General features: G+C 46.2%; 2 protein-coding genes across 2 annotated transcripts; both read right to left on the minus strand.

Annotated features, from left to right (window-relative positions):
- Positions 1-260: 260 nt before the first annotated feature.
- Positions 261-917, minus strand: LOC139778460 (uncharacterized). Its single transcript, XM_071716393.1, has one exon. The coding sequence runs from the start codon at positions 915-917 to the stop codon at positions 261-263; it is 657 nt and encodes a 218-aa protein (XP_071572494.1).
- A 1,039-nt stretch (positions 918-1,956) lies between these two features.
- Positions 1,957-5,678, minus strand: LOC139778461 (uncharacterized). Its single transcript, XM_071716394.1, has 3 exons — positions 5,423-5,678; positions 4,221-5,306; positions 1,957-3,974 (listed from the first exon to the last, which is right to left on the minus strand). The coding sequence occupies exons 1-3, from the start codon at positions 5,676-5,678 to the stop codon at positions 1,957-1,959; spliced, it is 3,360 nt and encodes a 1,119-aa protein (XP_071572495.1).
- Between the last annotated feature and the right edge of the window lie 13,902 nt (positions 5,679-19,580).

Raw genomic sequence — 19,580 nt, forward strand, 5'->3', positions numbered from 1 at the left:
CCGAGTCTTGTACTTGGGTGTCCGACGGGTGAGCTGCGTCCCAACAGCTCGGGTGCCAGCCTGCTTAGCTGGTAGAGCGGGGATAGTCGCTCGCCCCGACCAGTGGGGCTGCGGGATCCTGTAATCCCGCGGCATACTGGCAGTATCGACCTCGGTCGGTACGCGCTGATTGGGCGTATCCCAATCCCGCGCCCATGGGGGCCGTGTGGATAAGGCTCAACGAGCAGGTGCCGCACGTTAAACTCGCGACATTTATGTCCCTATCTACGTAGGTTAAGTTTAGTTGCTGAACACCATCCTAAGCAACACTGTTGCTGCAAAGCAGTTACTCTTGCGAGTGGCCATTTGCACGGTGGAGAGCGTTCGTCGGTGATCAGCACGATAGAACCCACCTTGATGTTGTTGTTAGGATGATGCCACTTGGATATCGCCTGCTGGCGTTGCAGATAATGAGCCGACCACTGTGCCCAAAAATGTTGAACATGCTGCTGGATGAGCTGCCACCGAGATAGTCGCGAGGTTGCCAGGTCGATCAGAGATGGCTCGGGTATGGTAGTGAGTGGACCTCCAATGAGAAAATGACCTGGGGTGAGCGCTGAGACGTCTTCAGGGTCGTCGCTCAACGGTTCCAAAGGCCTTGAGTTGAGAATGGCTTCTATTTGCGTAAGCAACGTTGTTAGTTCTTCCGTCGTGAGTGGAGCCTCCCTGATGGTCCGTCTCAAATGAAACTTCACGGACTTTACAACCGCCTCCCACTTGCCCCCCATGTGTGGAGCACCTGGTGGGTTGAACTCCCATTTCGTGCCGTCAAGTTGCAAGACTTGAGCAATCCGTTGATGTTCTTGAGCGCCTTGGACGAACATTTTCTTGAGCGCGGCGTCTGCTCCAATGAAAGTTGTCCCGCAGTCCGAGTACATGGTCTGAGCAATTCCCCTTCTCGCTGAAAATCTTCGGAAGGCTGCTAGGAATCCTTCTGATGAGTAGTCACTGACTACTTCGAGGTGAATTGCGGAGGTGGAGAAGCAGACGAACACACAGATCCATCCCTTGTATGTTTTGGCACCTCGTCCCTTCCATGTCTTGATGGTGAGCGGTCCGGCATAGTCGACTCCTGTATGAGCAAACGGACGTGACGGCGTAACCCGAGAGAGAGGTAGTTGGCCCATCAGTTGATGAGCACGGATCCCCCTCTGCCGAGCACACACGACACACCGTAAGATATGAGACTTCACCGGAGCCCGTGATCCAATATTGTTGCCTGACATGAGCCAATGTCAGCTGTGTTCCTCCATGTAGAGTACGCAAATGGGCGTGGGCGATGATTAAAGTTGAGAACCGTGAGTGGCGAGGTAGAATCGCCTGATGTTTGTTGTCTTGAGCTAGTGCTGAGTGGTTGAGGCGGCCGCCAACTCGGATAACCCCTTGAGCGTCTATGTACGCAGTCAATCGACTGAACGCGTGAGTAGGTGGTAGTCTCGAATTGGCCGTGAGCATCTTGATCTCATGCGTAAAGTATGCCGCTTGAGTAGCCTTAATCCAGAATAGTCTGGCCTTCTCCAAAGCTGAGTGCAAGTCCAGTGACTTGGCTCGGCGCTTTCTCAAGAGAGAGATAAACCTGAAACAGAGAGCTGTTACTTTCAATAATTTATTGAGGGTTGAGTACCTATATATGAGGTCCCAGTGGTAGTCCGACTGAGATGCCGCTGCATACAGCGCAATGCCAGGACGAGCCTCATGAGTGCTCAACTCGTTCGACAGCGCGGGTTGTGATGGCCATGCGTCAGGTGTGAGTATCCACGGTGGTCCCGTCCACCATAATGAGTGGCTTTGAAGTTGAGAAGTAGTCAATCCTCGTGATGCGCAATCGGCCGGATTGGATGTACCAGGTACGTATCTCCAGTGTGCCTTTGCAGTGAGATCTTGAATCTGAGAAACTCGGTTTCTCACAAAATCCTTTCAGCGCGATGCATGAGATTTGATCCACGTGAGTGTCACAACAGAGTCCGTCCACAGGTGAATTGCTGTAACGTTCAACTTCAAGGTGGCTTGAACGTATCGCATGAGCCTTGAGAGCAGCAGTGCTGCGGTGAGTTCAAGTTTCGGGATGGTGAGCCGTTTGAGCGGTGCTACCTTAGTTTTGGAGCACACCAATGAAATCGTGGCGCCGTTAGAGCTGCGGACGGTGATATATACGACTGCAGCCATTGCTAGTTGAGAAGCATCAGAAAAGCCGTGAAATTCCACTGACGAGGTACTCCATGTGTTATACCATCGAGGTATTGAGATTCTGCTTAAGCTGGTGAGTTCTTTTCTGATAGTGAGCCACCGTGATGAGAGCTGGGATGGCAGTGGTTCATCCCATCGGAGCTTATGAAGCCATAGCTCCTGCAAGAGCATCTTCGCCTTGATCACTACTGGTGATGCAAAGCCTAGTGGATCGAATATCTGAGCCACTTCAGACAAAACGAGGCGTTTGGTGAAATGATTGGTGTGCGATGAGATCCTTGTTGAGAATGTGAATGAATCTTCGTAAGGAAGCCATTTTAATCCGAGAATTTTGGTTGTGCAATCGTCAAATGCAATTTGTGAGCCCTGGTCCCTTTCTGCTTGAACCGCAGTGAGCACATCTTGATGAGTCGCGTGCCACTTTGATAATGGAAAACCGCCCGCCATGCACAAACTCTTTAGTTGCAATGCAATTTGTATCACCTGCTGAACTGTGTCGGCGCCTTCAAAAGTGTCGTCAACATATCGACCCTTAGTGAGTGGCGGCACTGCAAGGGGATACTTGTGGCCTTCATCCTTCACCAGTTGCAGCAGTGTTCGCACTGCTAAGAACGGGGCACCCTTGGTACCATACGTGACCGTTGTTAGATAATTTTCCACTTCCTTGAGTTGTTTGTCTATCCAGAGAACCCGTTGTAAATTCCAGTCATCCTTGTGTACGTTGATTTGCCTGTACATTTTGGTGATGTCAGTGGCCACTAAATGCCGAAATTGTCGAATCCAGAGCAAAACGTCTGTGACGTCTAAATGCAACTTGGCTCCAGTATACATGATATCATTGAGTGAGCGACCGGAAGTAGATGCACTCGAGCCATTAAACACCACACGTAATTTTGTGGTTGCACTGTCTGGTTTGAGCACGCCGTGATGTGGCAAGTAATATTGTGCGTGCTGGCTGGAAACGGGTGAAGCCTCCGTCATGTGATTGAGCTCTCGATATTCTGTCATGAACTGATGATACAGGCGTCGATAGTTGTCATCTCGTGCGAATCTTCTTAGTAAGCCCTGCAGGCATCGATGCGCAGTGTGATACGAATCCCCAAGAGTATCAGGTGATGATTTTAACGGAAGTCGAACCGTGTATCGACCTGTTGAGTCCCGCGAAACAGTGTTCTTGTAATATTCTTCACATCTTTGCTCGTCAGGCGTAAGATCATGAGTATTACTTGCAGGCACTTCTTCTTGTGTCCAGAATTTCGCCAGCAACTCGTCGAGAGCATCTTCTTTCTCCTGAATCGAGGCATGATACACTGCAGCAGATGCCGATGATGATGTGTCGACAGGTCCGAGAACGAGCCATCCAAAAATTGAGAGCTGCGCAATTGGCATCAATGGATCTTGTTTGATGATGTTGGGCTTGATGATCTGCCCATATGAATCAGCTCCAATGATGATATCCACTGGCCGTGGTGTAAGGAAATCTGGATCGGCCAAGGTTAACTTGGTGAGATGCGGCCATTCCTGTGGTGCAGCGTTGAATGATGGCAAGATGTTGGTTAACGTCTGCAGAATGTGAGCTTGAATGATGACGTCTGATCTTGAGTGAAGTGAGCGGAGCTGGAGTGAGGCAACTCCTCGAGTTTGAGTTGACTTTTCGCCCCCAATTCCAGTAATGATGATGACAGAATGATGACGAGGAATGTTGAGCTGACGAATGAGTGATTCAGAAACGAAGGTGAGTTCTGAACCTGAATCGATGAGAAGCCGTACGCGCTGAGTAGTCACAAATGAATTTATCTGAGCCAGGGCCGTAGCTAATAATGTTGAGTGTGATGAGCGGGCCAACGAGGAGTGAGCGACGATTGCACCATCTTCCTATTGAGCTGACGCAGCTGAGCTGGTGCTCGGCTTCGCTGATGAGTTCGCCTGATGAGCTTCATGCAGCATCGTGTGGTGTCGGCTGGTGCACTTCTTGCACCCCCGTGAGCTCTTACATGAGCGGACGTTGTGGCGGCCGAGGCAATTGAAACAGAGCCTCCGTGAGATGACGAGTTTCTGTCGGTCGACCGGTGAGAGATCCCTGAATTTGGTGCACGTCACAACGAAATGCGTGCCGTTGCAGCAGTCACACGGGTACACCGTGGAGCCGTCTGATGATTCCGTGCGGGCCGGTTGAACTGCCGCATGGTGAGCTGTCGAAGGGCGCCTGGATGCTGAGGCGACCGTGCTCCCTGAGCTGGCCGTGGACTCTATCCTCTCGAGTGCTCGTGCTCGAGAGGTGAGAAACCGCTCGAGCTGCTCGAATCGCGGATATTCGCGCGTGGCTCCTAGGGACGTCTCCCACTGCTCCTTCGTCTGGCGATCCAGCTGCCTGGACAGCTGGTACACCAGGATGCTATCTCCCAGATCCTGTGAGACGCCCAAGGCTTGCAGGCCCTTGATTCCTTCCTTGAAGGTGTTGAGCAGCTTGTCCAGTGATGCGGCGTTTCTCTGCACTGGTGTTGAGCTGGCAAAGAGTTGGTCCAGATACGACTGAATGAGCAGGCGTTTGTTTTCGTAGCGCTCGACGAGCATCTCCCATGACGGGTTGAGAGAATCTCCGGTGAGGGGCAGTCCGGAGATGAGCTGAGCAGGTGTACCTTCAAGCGAGAGTCGCAGATAGTGAAGTTTTTCCACGTCAGTGATTTGTCGGCTATCAAGGATAACGGCCTTGAATAGGTCGCGATACGTGGGCCATGCAGCGTAATCGCCCTTGAAGGACGGGATGTTTATGTCCGGCAGTCTCTGTTGAGACTGTGAGGGCTGCGCCGTTTCAATCACCGCCTTCGGAGCAAGCCTCTCCGCTAATGCGCCCTTGAGCTTCGCCAGAGAGCGACGAGCCGCCATGCACTCCTGTGCCTCCACGGCGAAGGCGTTCTTGGAGAAGTACTCATGAGTGATGAGCGCCGCCGGCCATGAGACTTCGAAATAGGCATGTTCCTTAAGGAACGCCTTGTGCACTTCCTCGAGCTGGATCGAGATCCGGTGGGAGTAGATATGACTATCGGAAGCACTTTGCAGGACGGTGCTCGCGTGTTTATCTGGAAAGCGCTAAGAAAGCGCTCAAGAGCGAAGGAGAAGGAGTCTCCGCGTGGCGGAGGGTTGTTGAGTACTGGGGCGGTACTCGGGTGACCGGATATGGTTGGTTGGCACTCGCCTGTGCCCCAATCATGCCGGTTCACCCGTGAACTACGGGCCGTCTCTAGGCGCGCTCGCATGTCTGTCCGGAGTTCCCGAAACGGGTAATCTGGGCTCAGAGTGGCTTCTGGGTGTCTCTCTTTGAGACGTGGCGTACCCGGTTGAGCTAGCTGGCCCGTCCCGACAGATGTTGCGAGTGAGAGGCGGTCCAAGGGCGTTCTGCTCTCCTGCTGTGTTGCGCCACGCGCGGCGGGAGAGTAGGGCGTTAGCGACATCTTGAGATGTTAATTTAGGCGTCAAAATAGACAGGTGGGTGATAACCCTCGACGCGTTTTTAGAAGCAACACGCCGCGAATATCTTGGCATCATAGGTCGTCGGTCTCGGGGTGACGCGCCGCGAGCGAACTTGGTCTCTCGTGGGTGTTGCCCTCGGCGGAAGCAACACGCGGCGTGAGTGCCCGCAAAGCAACACGTCGCTGAGCAGCACGCCGAGATAAGCAGCACGCCGCAGAAGACTTTAAGTTTAGTTGCTGAACACCATCCAAAGCAACACGCGGCGTTGATCTTCTGAGGTCGACCCCTAGTTTTTAATAAAAGTCATGATCTACAGGGCTGTTGAAGCGCAACACATGCTGTACCGCAGCACTCAGCCTATCACAGTCAAGTCAAACTCCACCTCCAGCGCTGGTTCCCACTGTAAACTACGAACAGGCTTTGCATTAAGTAGGCCAACGGAGTTAAGGCGATACGCGAGTTCCCTCGGCTCGCGGGCCTTCGGGCTGCTACCGGCTTTTTCCGGAGGGGGTGCGGGGGTCTTGGGGTGTGTGAGTGTGTGCGTGTCCATGTTTGTGATCGTCGGGTGATAGAGATGCGGTCGGGTGTCGATGGATATTTCTCGAAGACTAACCAAGCGGGGAGTAGTAGCCCCGCGACCGTAGGACGCGGATATGTTAGTACCTGACCTCTGCGGCGTAATAAATGGTAAGTTCTGGCCTAGCGCCAGTAAAGTCCATGTGAAACCGCATGTTTAATGTGGGAGAACCGCTGTCCGTGTCTGGGCGGAGCCTATTCGGGAGTTGAAGTCGGCTACCCGGGCGCATGTGTGGAGGATTAGCTGATCACTATTTCCTCATATCCTGCTAGTGGGAAGATACACTGGCAACGTCTAGCCTGAACTTTGAGTGAACGGTGCTCTCGGGGCATACGTGCTCATTTAGTAGGGGTGACGTTAAACCTTTAGCATCAAATACATAACCTTTTTATAGAGTCACGTCTGCATGGATAGGGCAGATCACCCGATAAGCTGCTTCTCAGCTTCCATGCAGTTTAACTAGGGCTTTGAAACGGCGGGGATAGATGCCCATACGCGTATGGGCTGCCATGATGGCCGAACCGTCGTAACAATAAAAAGACTGCCATATGAAGAACACAAAAACCCCAAACCCGGACAGCCATAAGAATGACAACAAGGCTAAATCTGAAACGGACAAAACGAGCACGGATACGGATAAAGTAGACGGACAAAAGACTGGGACGAAAACGGTGACAAACGTGGGCGACGGACACAAGGTGGTCACGAAGGCGGTGACAGTGACGCTGACTAAGATCAGCCAGAAGGGTTCGGAGAAGCCTGCTTCACAGGAAAGCCTGAAAAAGTTAGCTATTAAACAGGCCCTACGTGACACAAAAACGGACGATGATAGTTCGATCGGTGATCCATTCGAACGTAGTTTGAAGTTGGTTAGAAGCCCACTTAACCCCAGGACTCTTGCGAGGGATGAAAGGCTTGACTCGTGTGAGATAGCTGGGGAGAGTCTTGCCAGGGGGACTGATCAGCGGCGGGCGGCTTCAGAGCGGCCGCAGACAAGTGGTGGCCAAAATGAGGCCAATGTGAATAATGAGTCAGAGGATGAGGAGGTGTTCGAGAGTGACGATGCGACGACTCGAGAGGAGTCGGCCGCTGCAGCAATGCACATTGTTAGGTTGAAGTTGGATGGTATCCTCTCTGACCCGAATGCCAAGTTTACCAAGACGGCCGGGCAGAAAATTGCGGCGTTGTTTAGCGAAGCAAGCAAAATAATTATGCAGCTAGGTTGCGACAACGCATTTTTGAAGGGTCGTCTGGCGGAAAGGGTGGAGGTGAATCGCCCACCACCGACGGCACTGACGCCACCTGTAACCTTCGCGAAAGTGGTTGGAAGGCGAGAACCTGATCGTGGGACCGGTTTGGGAGTTGCTGCGGTATCGGCAACGAAAAGTAGAAACGTACCGCGAGATAGGGACTGTGCAGTCGTTGTGGCGAGCGGCGCCGATAAGAGGTCTGTCGAAGAGGTCAAAAAGACGCTACTGAGGGTGATAGACCCAGTAGCGTCAAACATTAGAGTCAGAAACCTAAGGAAAGCTAGGGATGGAAGGGTAATAATCCAGGCGCATTCGAAGGCGGATGCGGATAAATTAGTCGCCAACAAGGCAATTAGGAAAAAGGGTCTCACGGTGGCCCGTCTGGCTGCTAGGAGGCCGCGTCTAATTTTGTATGACGTGCCCAAGGACATAGATATCGATGGTGTCAAGCGGGCCATAGAAGTACAGAATCCCGAACTCTTGGTAGGGGTAGAAAAGAAAGCGTTCGAGGAAGAATGTGTGTGCCGTTTTAAGTTGGGAAAAGGAAACGAGGACACAGTAAATTGGGTGATTGAGGTGTCGCACGGTATGAGGGACAGATTGAAAAAGGTATCGAGAGTCTATATTGGTTGGAGAAGCTGTAGGGTTGCCGACTTCACATCGGTGACAAGATGCTTTAGATGTTTGGGTCTGGGCCACGTTGCGAGGCACTGTGGGGCGGCCGAGGAGGTTTGCGCCCACTGTGGCCTGCAGGGCCATCGGCGGGACAAATGCCCGAATACGGCTGGGCCGACTGTATGTGTGTTATGTAAGAGACGTGGTCTTTCGTTTAATCACGCGGTGAGCGATAAGGGATGTCCCTCATACGTGTTAGCCAGGAATAGGTACGCGGACGCCATCGATAATGGTTAGGCAGGATACACAGGGTGTCTCGGGTATGAATGTGGTACAGTGCAATTGTCAAAGAGCGTATGCGGTTATGTGTGATTTGGGTGAAATGTTGTGTGAACGTCGAGTGAGTGTGGCACTGCTGCAGGAACCGTGTGTGAAGGATGGAAGAGTAGTTGGACTCCCACTAAGAATGGATGTGATCGTGAGCGAGGGTGAATGCATTAAAGCAGCAGTGGTGGTGAATGATCCCAATCTCGATGTGCTGTGTGTAAGGGAGTGCTCGGACGAGTATGGCGTGTGTGTGTGGCTGAAGGGAGACTTCGGCGAAATGTATGTGGTGTCTGTGTACTGCCGGTTCGGTGAGGACATCGAGCCGTATCTGGCGTACATGGACAGGGTACGAATGGCAACTAGAGGAAAGCGTGTGCTGGTGGGTATGAATGCGAATGCCGTCTCTCCCTTATGGTACAGTAAGGGTAGAGGCGGCAGTAGAAAAAGTGAAATGCGTGGCAGAGTGCTTGAGGAGTGAATCGTTGCGAATGGTATGATTGTGTTGAATGAGCCGAGCGAGAGTTACACGTTTAGCGGACCCAATGGGGAAAGCGACATTGATGTGACTCTCGTGAGCGATGTATCTGAGGGATGCCGGTATGAATGGGAAGTCAAGAGTGACTGGGGTATCAGCGACCATAACGTGTTGCTGATACGTATGACCTATGGTGAGAATGTTGAGCAAATGGAAGGTAAATGGCCTAGATGGGTGTGTAAAAACGTGGACTGGGAGGGTTACGAGAGCGATCTGGTGGAGTATGCGTCTGAAGATGCTGTGAATGCGATGGATGACTGGAACGCCGATAGCTTGGCGGAGCGCGTCACATTATGGATCCTGAGGGCGAATGATAATAGAATGAAGAGGCAAACGTGTAGAGTTGCGAGGAAGCTTGTGTGGTGGACGAATGAACTTGAGTGAATGAAGAAGGATGTGAGGAAGCGTAGGCGTGCCTACCAGCGAATGAGAGGGAGAGATAGGGGACGCGTGGAAGGATGTCTGAATGCGTACAAACGTACTTTGAGTGAGTACAAGAGAATGATATGGAGAGTGAAAGAGGAGAACTGGAGACAGTTTGTGAGTGACAAGGGAAATCGGGATCCGTGGGGTGACGTGTACAAAGTGTGTATGGGAAAGTACGGACGAGACAGACTGAGTGCCATGAAGGTGGGTGACAGGACAACGAGTACGTGGAAAGAGAGTGCGAATGTGCTGCTAGATCGCTTCTTCCCGGACACGGGGATGGAAGATGTACGATTGGCAGAGAGAGAGAGATGACTGAAAGGACGTTCGAGTGGAAGGAAGTGGATGTGGTTGTGAAAGCAATGAAAGTGGGTAAGGCACCCGGGTTGGATGGAGTGACTGCGGAAATGTTGCGTGCCGTCTGGCGCGCAATTCCGGGATGGTTGAAGAGAGTGTACGATGTGTGCTTGAGCACCAATCGTTTTCCTTGGGCATGGAAGACAGCGAGAGTGGTTGTATTGTTGAAGTCTCCGGAGAAAGTGCGGTCGGACCCCGGGTCGTACAGACCGATCAGCCTGTTGTCTGTGCTTGGGAAAGTGTTGGAGCGATTGATGGTAAACAGGATTGAGCGATTGATGGATGGTAGAATGTGTGGGGCACAGCACGGGTTTGTGAAGGGACGTTCGACCGAGAGTGCGTGGAACAGCGTGCGTGAGTGCGTGAGTGGGTCCGAACACAAGTATGTATTGGGAATCTTTGTGGACTTCCAGGGTGCTTTCGACAACCTGGAATGGCCATGTGTGCTTGAGAAATTGCGTGAGGAAGGGTGTGACGAGATTGGGTTGTGGGAGAGTTACTTTGACGAAAGACAGGCATGTATGATGGGAATGAATGATGAAGTATGGAAGAGAGTCCGGCGGGGTGCACCGCAGGGGTCCATCGGCGGCCCAACTATTTGGGATCTGCAGATGGATAAGCTCCTGTGGGAGCTCCGCCGGCGAGGATGTGAGGCAACAGCGTATGCTGACGATCTGTTCGTGCCTGTCGAAGGAGAGAGCCGAGCAGATCTGGAGAGAAAGGGGAACGAGTGGATGAGGATAGTGAGCGAATGGGGTGCGAGTGTCGGTGTGAAAGTTTCAGAGAGCAAAACTGTAATGATGCTCCTGAAAGGGAATATGTCGGAAACGAGACACCCGAGTGTTAATGTGAATGAAAAGCATGTGAGGTACGTGAAGTGTGTGAGATATCTGGGTGTATGGGTGGGCGAGCGAATGAGTTTTAAGCCGCACCTGGAGTGTATGAGGCAAAAGTGTGTGAACGTGGTTGGGAAACTGAGACGGGTCCTAAGGAGCGAATGGGGATTGCGAAAGAAAGCATGGCGTGTGATCTACAAGGGACTGTTTGCTGCGTGTGTCATGTATGGTGCGAGCGTGTGGTACGAAGCCATGAAGTATGGGTACGCGCGTGACGCGATCAACAGGTGCCAAAGAGTGGCGATGGGCGCCTGTTTGAATGTCTGTAGAACGGTCTCCACGGAAGCCATGCAGGTAATAATGGGTGGTCTTCCGTGGGACCTGGAATCAGTGATGTGATACCGGCCCGGTTTTTGGCGCATGCGCCCCCCTCCACTACGCACACAGAGTGACGCTCGGTCTATCGGTGTGTTGGCAGCGCTCGGCAGTGCCGAGTGAGAGGGAGAATATTACTCCCTCCTTGTCGCTCTCACTTAGCTCGCGCGCTCGACTGTCTACAATGCGACCGTTGGGCGCAAAAGTCTCGGGTCTTGGCGCGAAAGTGACGGGTTCGTCGAAGGAGGTTAGAGACCAACAATACCTACACAAGGTAAGTTAATAAGTATAACACTTATTTATATATTTGTGCAAGCTGCATGATGGATTCTGTTAGTCAAGGAGCTATTAAGAAACGTAGAAGTAGAGAATTTCAAAATGCCTGGCTAGAGGAAGATATCTTTAAAGGATGGTTAGCTCCTCATCCTGCAGAAAATAAAGCATTTTGTATTGCATGCAATAAAACTATCAGATGTTGCAGAACAAATTTAGTTGAACATTCACAAACGGTCAGACATATCGATAACATAAAATCTTGTAATTATAAGACTGCTGATAATATTGATACCGAAAATAGCTTGTCACATAAAGATAACGTTAAACGCACAGAAATTAAATTATCAACTTTTTTTTCCGAGCATAATATAGCCTTTCAATTCGCGGATCATTTATCACCTTTGATAAAAGATATTTTTAAAGATCCCAAAGTTGTGCAAGATTTTTCACTAGGTCGAAATAAGTGCGCAAGTATTGCTAAAAATGTCACTGCAAAACGGGAAATTGAGACAATAGTAAAATATTTAAAAACTTGTAAATTTTCTATTCTAATAGATGAGAGTACGGATATCTCAGATACTAAATTAATGTGCCTTCTTGTTCGATATGTATCACCTTCGAATAAAAAAATTACAACTCAATTGTTAGAATTATTATCTTTAGATGCAAGAGATTGTTCCGCGAATAAAATTTTTGAAATATTTAAAAAATGCTTAGAAGAAAAACATATTCCTATAAAAAATATTGTTGGAATGGCATCCGATAATGCGTCAGTTATGATTGGACGTAAAAATTCTTTTATGAGTCGTCTTAAAGTAGAAGTTCCAAATTTAGTAACACTGAATTGTATTTGCCATTCATCCGCGATTGTAGCCAGTAAAGCTTGCAAAAAGTTACCTTCTTCTTGCGAAGATTTGATTAGAGGAGTTGCCACTTACATTTCGGGCAGTGCGAAGAGATGTGCAATATTGGGTGAATTCCAAGATTTTTTTGAACTTGAACGAAAAAAAATATTAAAATTGTCAGAAACTAGATGGCTTTGTTTACAAAAGTGCGTTGTTAGACTCTTAGAAAATTGGGAAGTCTTGAAAAATTATTTTTTGTTAGCAACAGTAGAAGATAAATTAAAATCCGCGGAAAATATATTACAATATTTAAATGATAATTCCATTAAAGCATATTTGTTGTTTCTCAAATACGCATTAAATTATTTTAATAATTTTAACGCACTATTTCAATCGCGTAACATTTTAATCCATAAATTATACGAAAGCAGTCAACAAGTAATTCGTCAATTAGCCGACAATTTTTTAAAGTACGATAATGTAGAAAATATTTCAATTTCAGAGTTAGATAATAATGTACAACATATAGATAACATACGTATAGGACCGGAATGTGAAAGTTTTTTAGAAACATTATCTTTGGAATGCGCGCAAGAAATTAAATTAAAATGTTTGGACTTCTATGTTACGGCAGTTCGAGAAATGCTAAAGCGTCTACCTTATAACGATGAATTTTTTAAACAGTTAAGTTTTCTAGATCCTAAAATTGCTCTTTATAAAGAAGGTAGAAATAAAATTAAATATCTAACTCATATTGCTAAGCAAGTAGAACATGTTAACATATCAGATTTAGCTTTCGAGTGGGACATATTACCATCAAGTTTTGACGAACAACAAAAAATACAGTTAGCTTCTTTACAAATAGATGAAATGTGGAATAATATATTACAATGTAAAAATTTTGACGGGATAAAGTTGTTTCCAAATTTAGAATTATTAATTGAAGTAGTCCTTTGTTATCCTCATTCCAATGCCGAGGCTGAAAGAATATTTTCTATTGTTACAGATGTAAAAAGTAAGAAAAGAAATCGATTGTGTAATAATACTCTTTCTTCAATTTGTGTAATTCGATCAAGTCTTCAAGCTAAAAACATTAATTGTATTAACTTTCAACCTGACGCGAGGCATTTTGAACTGCATAATGCGCAAAATTTATATAAAAATCAATGCACATCTGATAATGCTTAATATTTTTTGTATTATTTTGCACAATACTTTTGAATTTTTACATCTAGCCCATCTAGCCTATATTTTCTTTCTGCATGCTGCACATTATTATTAATTTTTATTTTATTTTTCAGCGTTTAATTACTATATACATATTAAATGTTTATTTTGTTTTTCAGAGTTTATTTTTCATATATTATCTATATATTTTTAATAAAATATGTGATAAAAATGTGATATAAAATAGTAATAAGTATGTGATTAAAAGCCAAAGATGCAATATTGTGTTTTGTAAATTATTCTTTATTTCTGTTATTAAACATGTTTTAAAAATTTATTGTAACATGTTGATTACAAATAATTTTTATTTTATTACTAAATGTGCTATTTCTCTGTATTAATTTGCAAATTTTTCTACTTATATTAATTTATGACAATATTTATAAAATATGTTTATTTTGTACAAGTAGTAGAAATGTATTTTTTTTTTATGAAAACTGGTAAGGTTTTTGGCAGTTTTCCTTACCCTTGCAACGAATGTTGGTTTTCTTTAATAATTCTGCCAAATTAAATATCCTATTTTGAGTCATTATTTGTTTTCTTGAAATTATTTCAGCTCCCTTTCCCTTCTTTCAGCGTATCTTTAAGTCTATTATTATTAAATATACATTATAATTTATAATAAAATATAAGTTGCAAATATATTAAAATTTTTGCTTTCGTGAAAAAAATTTGTTTTCAGGTATCTTTGGCAAAGTGTTTAGAATGTTCTAATCTAAAACGTCGAAAAATCACTTATGTACAAAATGTCCGTGTGTATGTATGTATGTGTGTGTGTGTGTGTGTGTGTGTGTGTGTGTGTGTGTGTGTGTGTGTGTGTGTGTGTGTGTGTGTGTGTGTGTGTGTGTGTGTGTGTGTGTGTGTGTGTGTGTGTGTGTGTGTGTGTGTGTGTGTGTGTGTGTGTGTGTGTGTGTGTGACGCTTTTGTTGTCCGTTTATGCTCTAACTTTCGTAATTTTTTAGATATCGGGATGCATTTTTTTTAATCGATAGAGTATCATGTAAGGAAGGTTGGGATTGAATTTGGCGATGATTGGTAAAACTGTTCTTTTCTAATAAAATTTAGAATTTTTGTTGAAATGTTTGTGGTTGCTCTAACTTCCGCAAATTTTAAGATATTGGGCTGTTTCTAATTTTATTATATTCTTCAGTCTTTTCTACCTCTATTTTATATACAATTTAAGATTTATATCAATTAGAAAAAAAGCCATGCGATCCAAGCCTAGGTCTTTTTGGCAGCCTTATATTAGTTTGTGTATACATATATACTAAATACTATATATATATATACACATAAATTTTCCAAACTACTGCGCGCCGATTAAATTTTCGGACTTAAAACACAGTAATTGTTAGAATTAAAAACCCTTCCCTCCCCGGAATTAAATCGACTCGATTTAATTAATCGGCGCGCAGTAGTTTGGAAAATTTATATGTGTATATATATAGTATATATGTATTCACAAACTAATATAAGGCTGCCAAAAAGACCTAGGCTTGGATCGCATGGCTTTATTTCTAATTGATATTATCGTTACGATCCTATTTTTCTTATTATAATTTAAGATTTAGTTGATTAGATTAAGTTTTATACGCCATCAAAAAGGTCCATATGCAAAAGTCCATATATGGACCATGTATCCTGAACTCCCAAAGTTAATATCGATTTAACATTGCGTCAATTGTTAAATTCCACTTGTGCTACTAAGCTGACCTTTTTTCAATTCATAAAAAGGTTAAATTTAAAATGAAAAAGAAATTGTGCAAATTAGAAATTTGCACTTTGCTTCTTCAACAAATTGAAGTGTGCGATTTGGAAATTTGCACATAGCAAAGTCACAATTTTGAAGTGAGAGAATAGGAAATTAGCAAATTGAATTCAATGTATTGTTACGCGTTTAAAGCTTCTTTCTGAGGAACCTTGTATTTTATTAGATGCATAATTTTTAGTTTGGCTTCCTCATAGAGGAACCTTTTTGCGCGTAACAATACGTTGTGGATTGAATTTGCTAATTTCCTACTCTCTCACTTCAAAATTGTGACTTTGCTATGTGCAAATTTCCAAATCGCACACCTCAATTTGTTGAGGAAGCAAAGTGCAAATTTCTAATTTGCACAATTTCTTTTTTAAAGTTTTTCATAAAGTTTACAGGCTGCATCTTCTTCTTGCTGTCTTCCTGTAAGTCTATCTGCCCCTGTCCTTCCTTAACTTTTTTTAATTATATTTTTTCGTTTATATTAATTTTATTCCGGAATAAACTAAATTTGACGAATTTTTTGCAATCATTTCTAATCAACCAAATCTTACAGAATTATATATGAAATAGGGGTAAAAAAGACTAAAGAATATAATAAAATTAGAAATACCCCCCGCGAATGCGCTGTTAGTTCGTTCCGGCCATCCATGTGAAGACACTGCGCTCTGCAAGATTTTCTGCTTATTCACTGTAATTTTGCTGGTAGTTTCGATAAGAGGTGAGTAATATAATATTTACATTACATAATTAAATTTGACGCATTTGATAGGCTAAAACACTATAAAATTAGATTGCAAAATGATTTTAGAAACACACGTTTCTTTTCTATATATTTTAAGGTTGTAAAGTGAAATGATTGAGTTTGATAATTTCGCGCCCAAAGTTGAAATTTTGAAACTGATTGAATTTTGGAGACTGATAAAATTTTAAAGTTGTTTTTGTAATTCATAGACAATAGGTATAACGATAACTGTGTGTTAAGAGTTACCAAGACTGTTTAGTTTACAATGTAAGGTGCTTGCAGAAAAAATCGTTGCTTAAGTTTTGATTTGAATTTATAATGATCGTTATTTGTTAACACATTCACTTATTTTTATATGTGGGTACTTACTAGAGTCTAGTAATTGCATTTGTCGGTAACTGTTACTTTTAAGTTAATTAATATCTTGCAAATATTTAATTTTATATATACGTATATATCAGGTTATTCGACATAAATAAATATATAAAATATAGTTTTTATATAAATATATTTGTTAACGAAAATACCTCATACGTATATATAAAATTAAATATTTGCAAGATATTAATTAACTTAAAAGTAACAGTTACCGACAAATGCAATTTCTTACAAATATTACACTCGGAAATATTAATTGTAGGCCAAACAAAAAAATACGTGTCTTCTCTTTTACGGAATTTTTTTCGGAAAGGAATTGTCAAAATAATAGGATCGTATAGGTCAAAGCATGAAAATTTCTGCAAGAGGGATCAACATAATTTTTTACTACAATTTTTTTTTGTTTATTAATTATTTTTACATCTTTACATTATTCCAAAGATCGTTCTTTGATTATCGTGCAACGGCAACTCAGATTCACGCCGAGATACCGAGGAAGCATTTCCAGCGTAAAAACATCGTCGATCGCGCGAGCTAAGTGAGAGCGACAAGGAGGGAGTAATATTCTCCCTCTCGCTCGGCACTGCCGAGCGCTGCCGACACACCGATAGACCGAGCGTCACTCTGTGTGCGTAGTAGAGGGGGGCGCATGCGCCAAAAACCGGGCCGGTATCACATCACTGCCTGGAATGCGTCAGAAGAGGTGTGAGTGCGAGAATGAAGAATGGTTGGAGATTGAGTGAGAGTGATATTATGAGCGAAGAGGAAGTGAGTGCAAAAGATATGGTTGAAAGTATGGAACTGGTGAGTGATAGGCTGTATGAAAGATGGCAGAGTAGATGGGATAATAGCGCGAATGAACGAGTGACGTATGGCTTCGTACAGAATGTGAGGTTTGCCGAGAACTGTTTGGGATTTGAGCCGAGCTTATGGCTCGGCTATATCCTGACAGGGCACGGTAGTTTGAATGAGTTCTTGTATAAAAGGGGATTGTCTGAGACCGAAAGATGTGCGTGTGGTGCTGAGTGCGAGGATTGGAAGCATGTGATGATTGAGTGCGAAATGTATGAGGACATTAGGACCTTGGACGAATGGGGAGTCAGGGTGAGTGAAGATGGTAGAGTGGATGTGAGCGAAGTACTAGAGCGAAAGGAAAGATACGAGAGTCTGAGCAGGTTTGCGGCATGTGTGTTTCAGAGAAGAATGAATGCGAATGCGTGAGGTGTGTGAGTGCGGCCTACCAGTGCCGGGTCTGCAGGAGGCCCAACTGGGAGCAGCTTCGGCTGCGAAGATCCGACCAGTGATCCAGACTGGTACCACGGGGACCGGTGGCCCAGGGAGCTTGCTCCCGCCGGTCGCGGGTAGGACCATCGTGGTGGCAGTGGTTTACAGCCAAATGCTGGCTAGGATACCCGAGTCTTGTACTTGGGTGTCCGACGGGTGAGCTGCGTCCCAACAGCTCGGGTGCCAGCCTGCTTAGCTGGTAGAGCGTGGATAGTCGCTCGCCCCGACCGGTGGGGCTGCGGGATCCTGTAATCCCGCGGCATACTGGCAGTATCGACCTCTGTCGGTACGCGCTGATTGGGCGTATCCCAATCCCGCGCCCATGGGGGCCGTGTGGATAAGGCTCTACGAGCAGGTGCCGCACGTTAAATAAAACGACAATTATTGTCCCTATCTACGTAGGTTAAGTTTAGTTGCTGAACACCATCCTAAGCAACACGCGGCGTTGATCTTTTGGGGCCGACCCCCTTCTCTTTTAAATAAAGTCATGATCTACAGCGCTGTTGAAGCGCAACACATGCTGTACCGCAGCACTTAGCCTATCACAGTCAAGTCGAACTCTACCTCCAGCGTGGTTCCCACTGGAAGCTACGAACAGGCTTAGCCTACGTAGGCTAACAGAGTTAAGGCGATACGCGGGTTCCCCCGGCTCGCGGGCCTTCGGGCTGCTACCGGCTTCTTCCGGAGGGGGTGCGGGGGTCTTGGGGGGTGTGTGAGTGTGTGCGTGTCCATGTCTGTGTTCGTCGGGTGATAGAGATGCGGTCGGGTGTCGATGGATATTTCTCGAAAACTAACCAAGCGGGGAGTAGTAGCCGCGCGACCGTAGGACGCGGATATGTTAGTACCTGACCTCTGCGGCGTAATAAATGGTAAGTTCTGGCCTAGCGCCAGTAAAGTCCATGTGAAACCGCATGTTTAATGTGGGAGAACCACTGTCCGTGTCTGGGCGGAGCCTATTCGGGAGTTGAAGTCGGCCCCCCGGGCGCATGTGTGGAGGATTAGCTGATCACTATTTCCTTATATCCTTCTAGTGGGAAAATACACTGGCAACGTCTAGCCTGAACTTTGAGTGAACGGTGCTCTCGGGGCATACGTGCTCATTTAGTAGGGGTGACGTTAAACCTTTAGCATCAAGTTACATAACATTTTTATAGAGTCACGTCTGCATGAATAGGGCGAATCACCCGACAAGCTGCTTCTCAGCTTTCATGCAGTTTAACTAGGGCTTTAAAACGGCGGGGATAGATGCCCATATGCGTATGGGCTGCCATGATGGCCGAACCGTCGTAACAATTACATCGACTACATATGAAAACCTCTAAAAACCCCCAAAAGAACCCGGACGGACAAAAGGCTGACGGAAAGGCGAAAACGGAAACGGACAAAGCGAATTCGGATGCGGACAAAACTGCGACTAAGACGGTGACAAGCGGTGACAAAGGGGACGGGCAAAAGGCGATCACTAAAATAGTGACGGTGGCATTGACCAAGATAAACCAGAAAGGCTCGGAGATGCCGTCCACGCAGGATGGACTGAAGAAGTGGGCGACAAAACAGATGTTGGACGATACAGGGACAGAACTGACGGACGAAGAGGGCTTGGTGGGTGATCCGCTTCAGCGTACGTTCCCACGTAGTGGGAAGTTGGCTAGGAGCCCGCCTGGCTCCCAAACACCCGCAAGGGACGCACAGAGTGAGTCGGGTGGGGCAGTAGGAGGGGATATGGCCCGGGGGACCAATCTGCTGCGGGCGAAATCGGTCCTGCCCCTGCTGGGCGATCATGAGGGCGAGGTCGATAGTGAATCTAGCGATGATGAGGTGTTCGTGCGGGATGGGGCGGCTAATAGAGAGGAGTTGGCTGCTGCCGCGATGCACGACATCCGGCTTAAGCTAGAGGGCATTTTGTCTGATCCCAATGCCAAAATTAATAAGTCGGCGGCGCAGAAGGTGGCTGCATTATTCAGCAAGACCAGTAAGCTGATGATGCAGCTTGGTTGCGAGAACTCGTTTCTGAGGGGCCGTCTGGCGGAGAGGGCAAAAATGAGCCGTGCACCACCGGTGACACTGCCCCCGCCTG

Source organism: Temnothorax nylanderi, unplaced genomic scaffold (genome assembly GCF_030848795.1).
Source record: "Temnothorax nylanderi isolate EJ_2023f unplaced genomic scaffold, tnyl_v1.0 TNYL_tig0184_pilon, whole genome shotgun sequence".
Classification (NCBI taxonomy): Eukaryota; Metazoa; Arthropoda; class Insecta; order Hymenoptera; family Formicidae; genus Temnothorax; species Temnothorax nylanderi.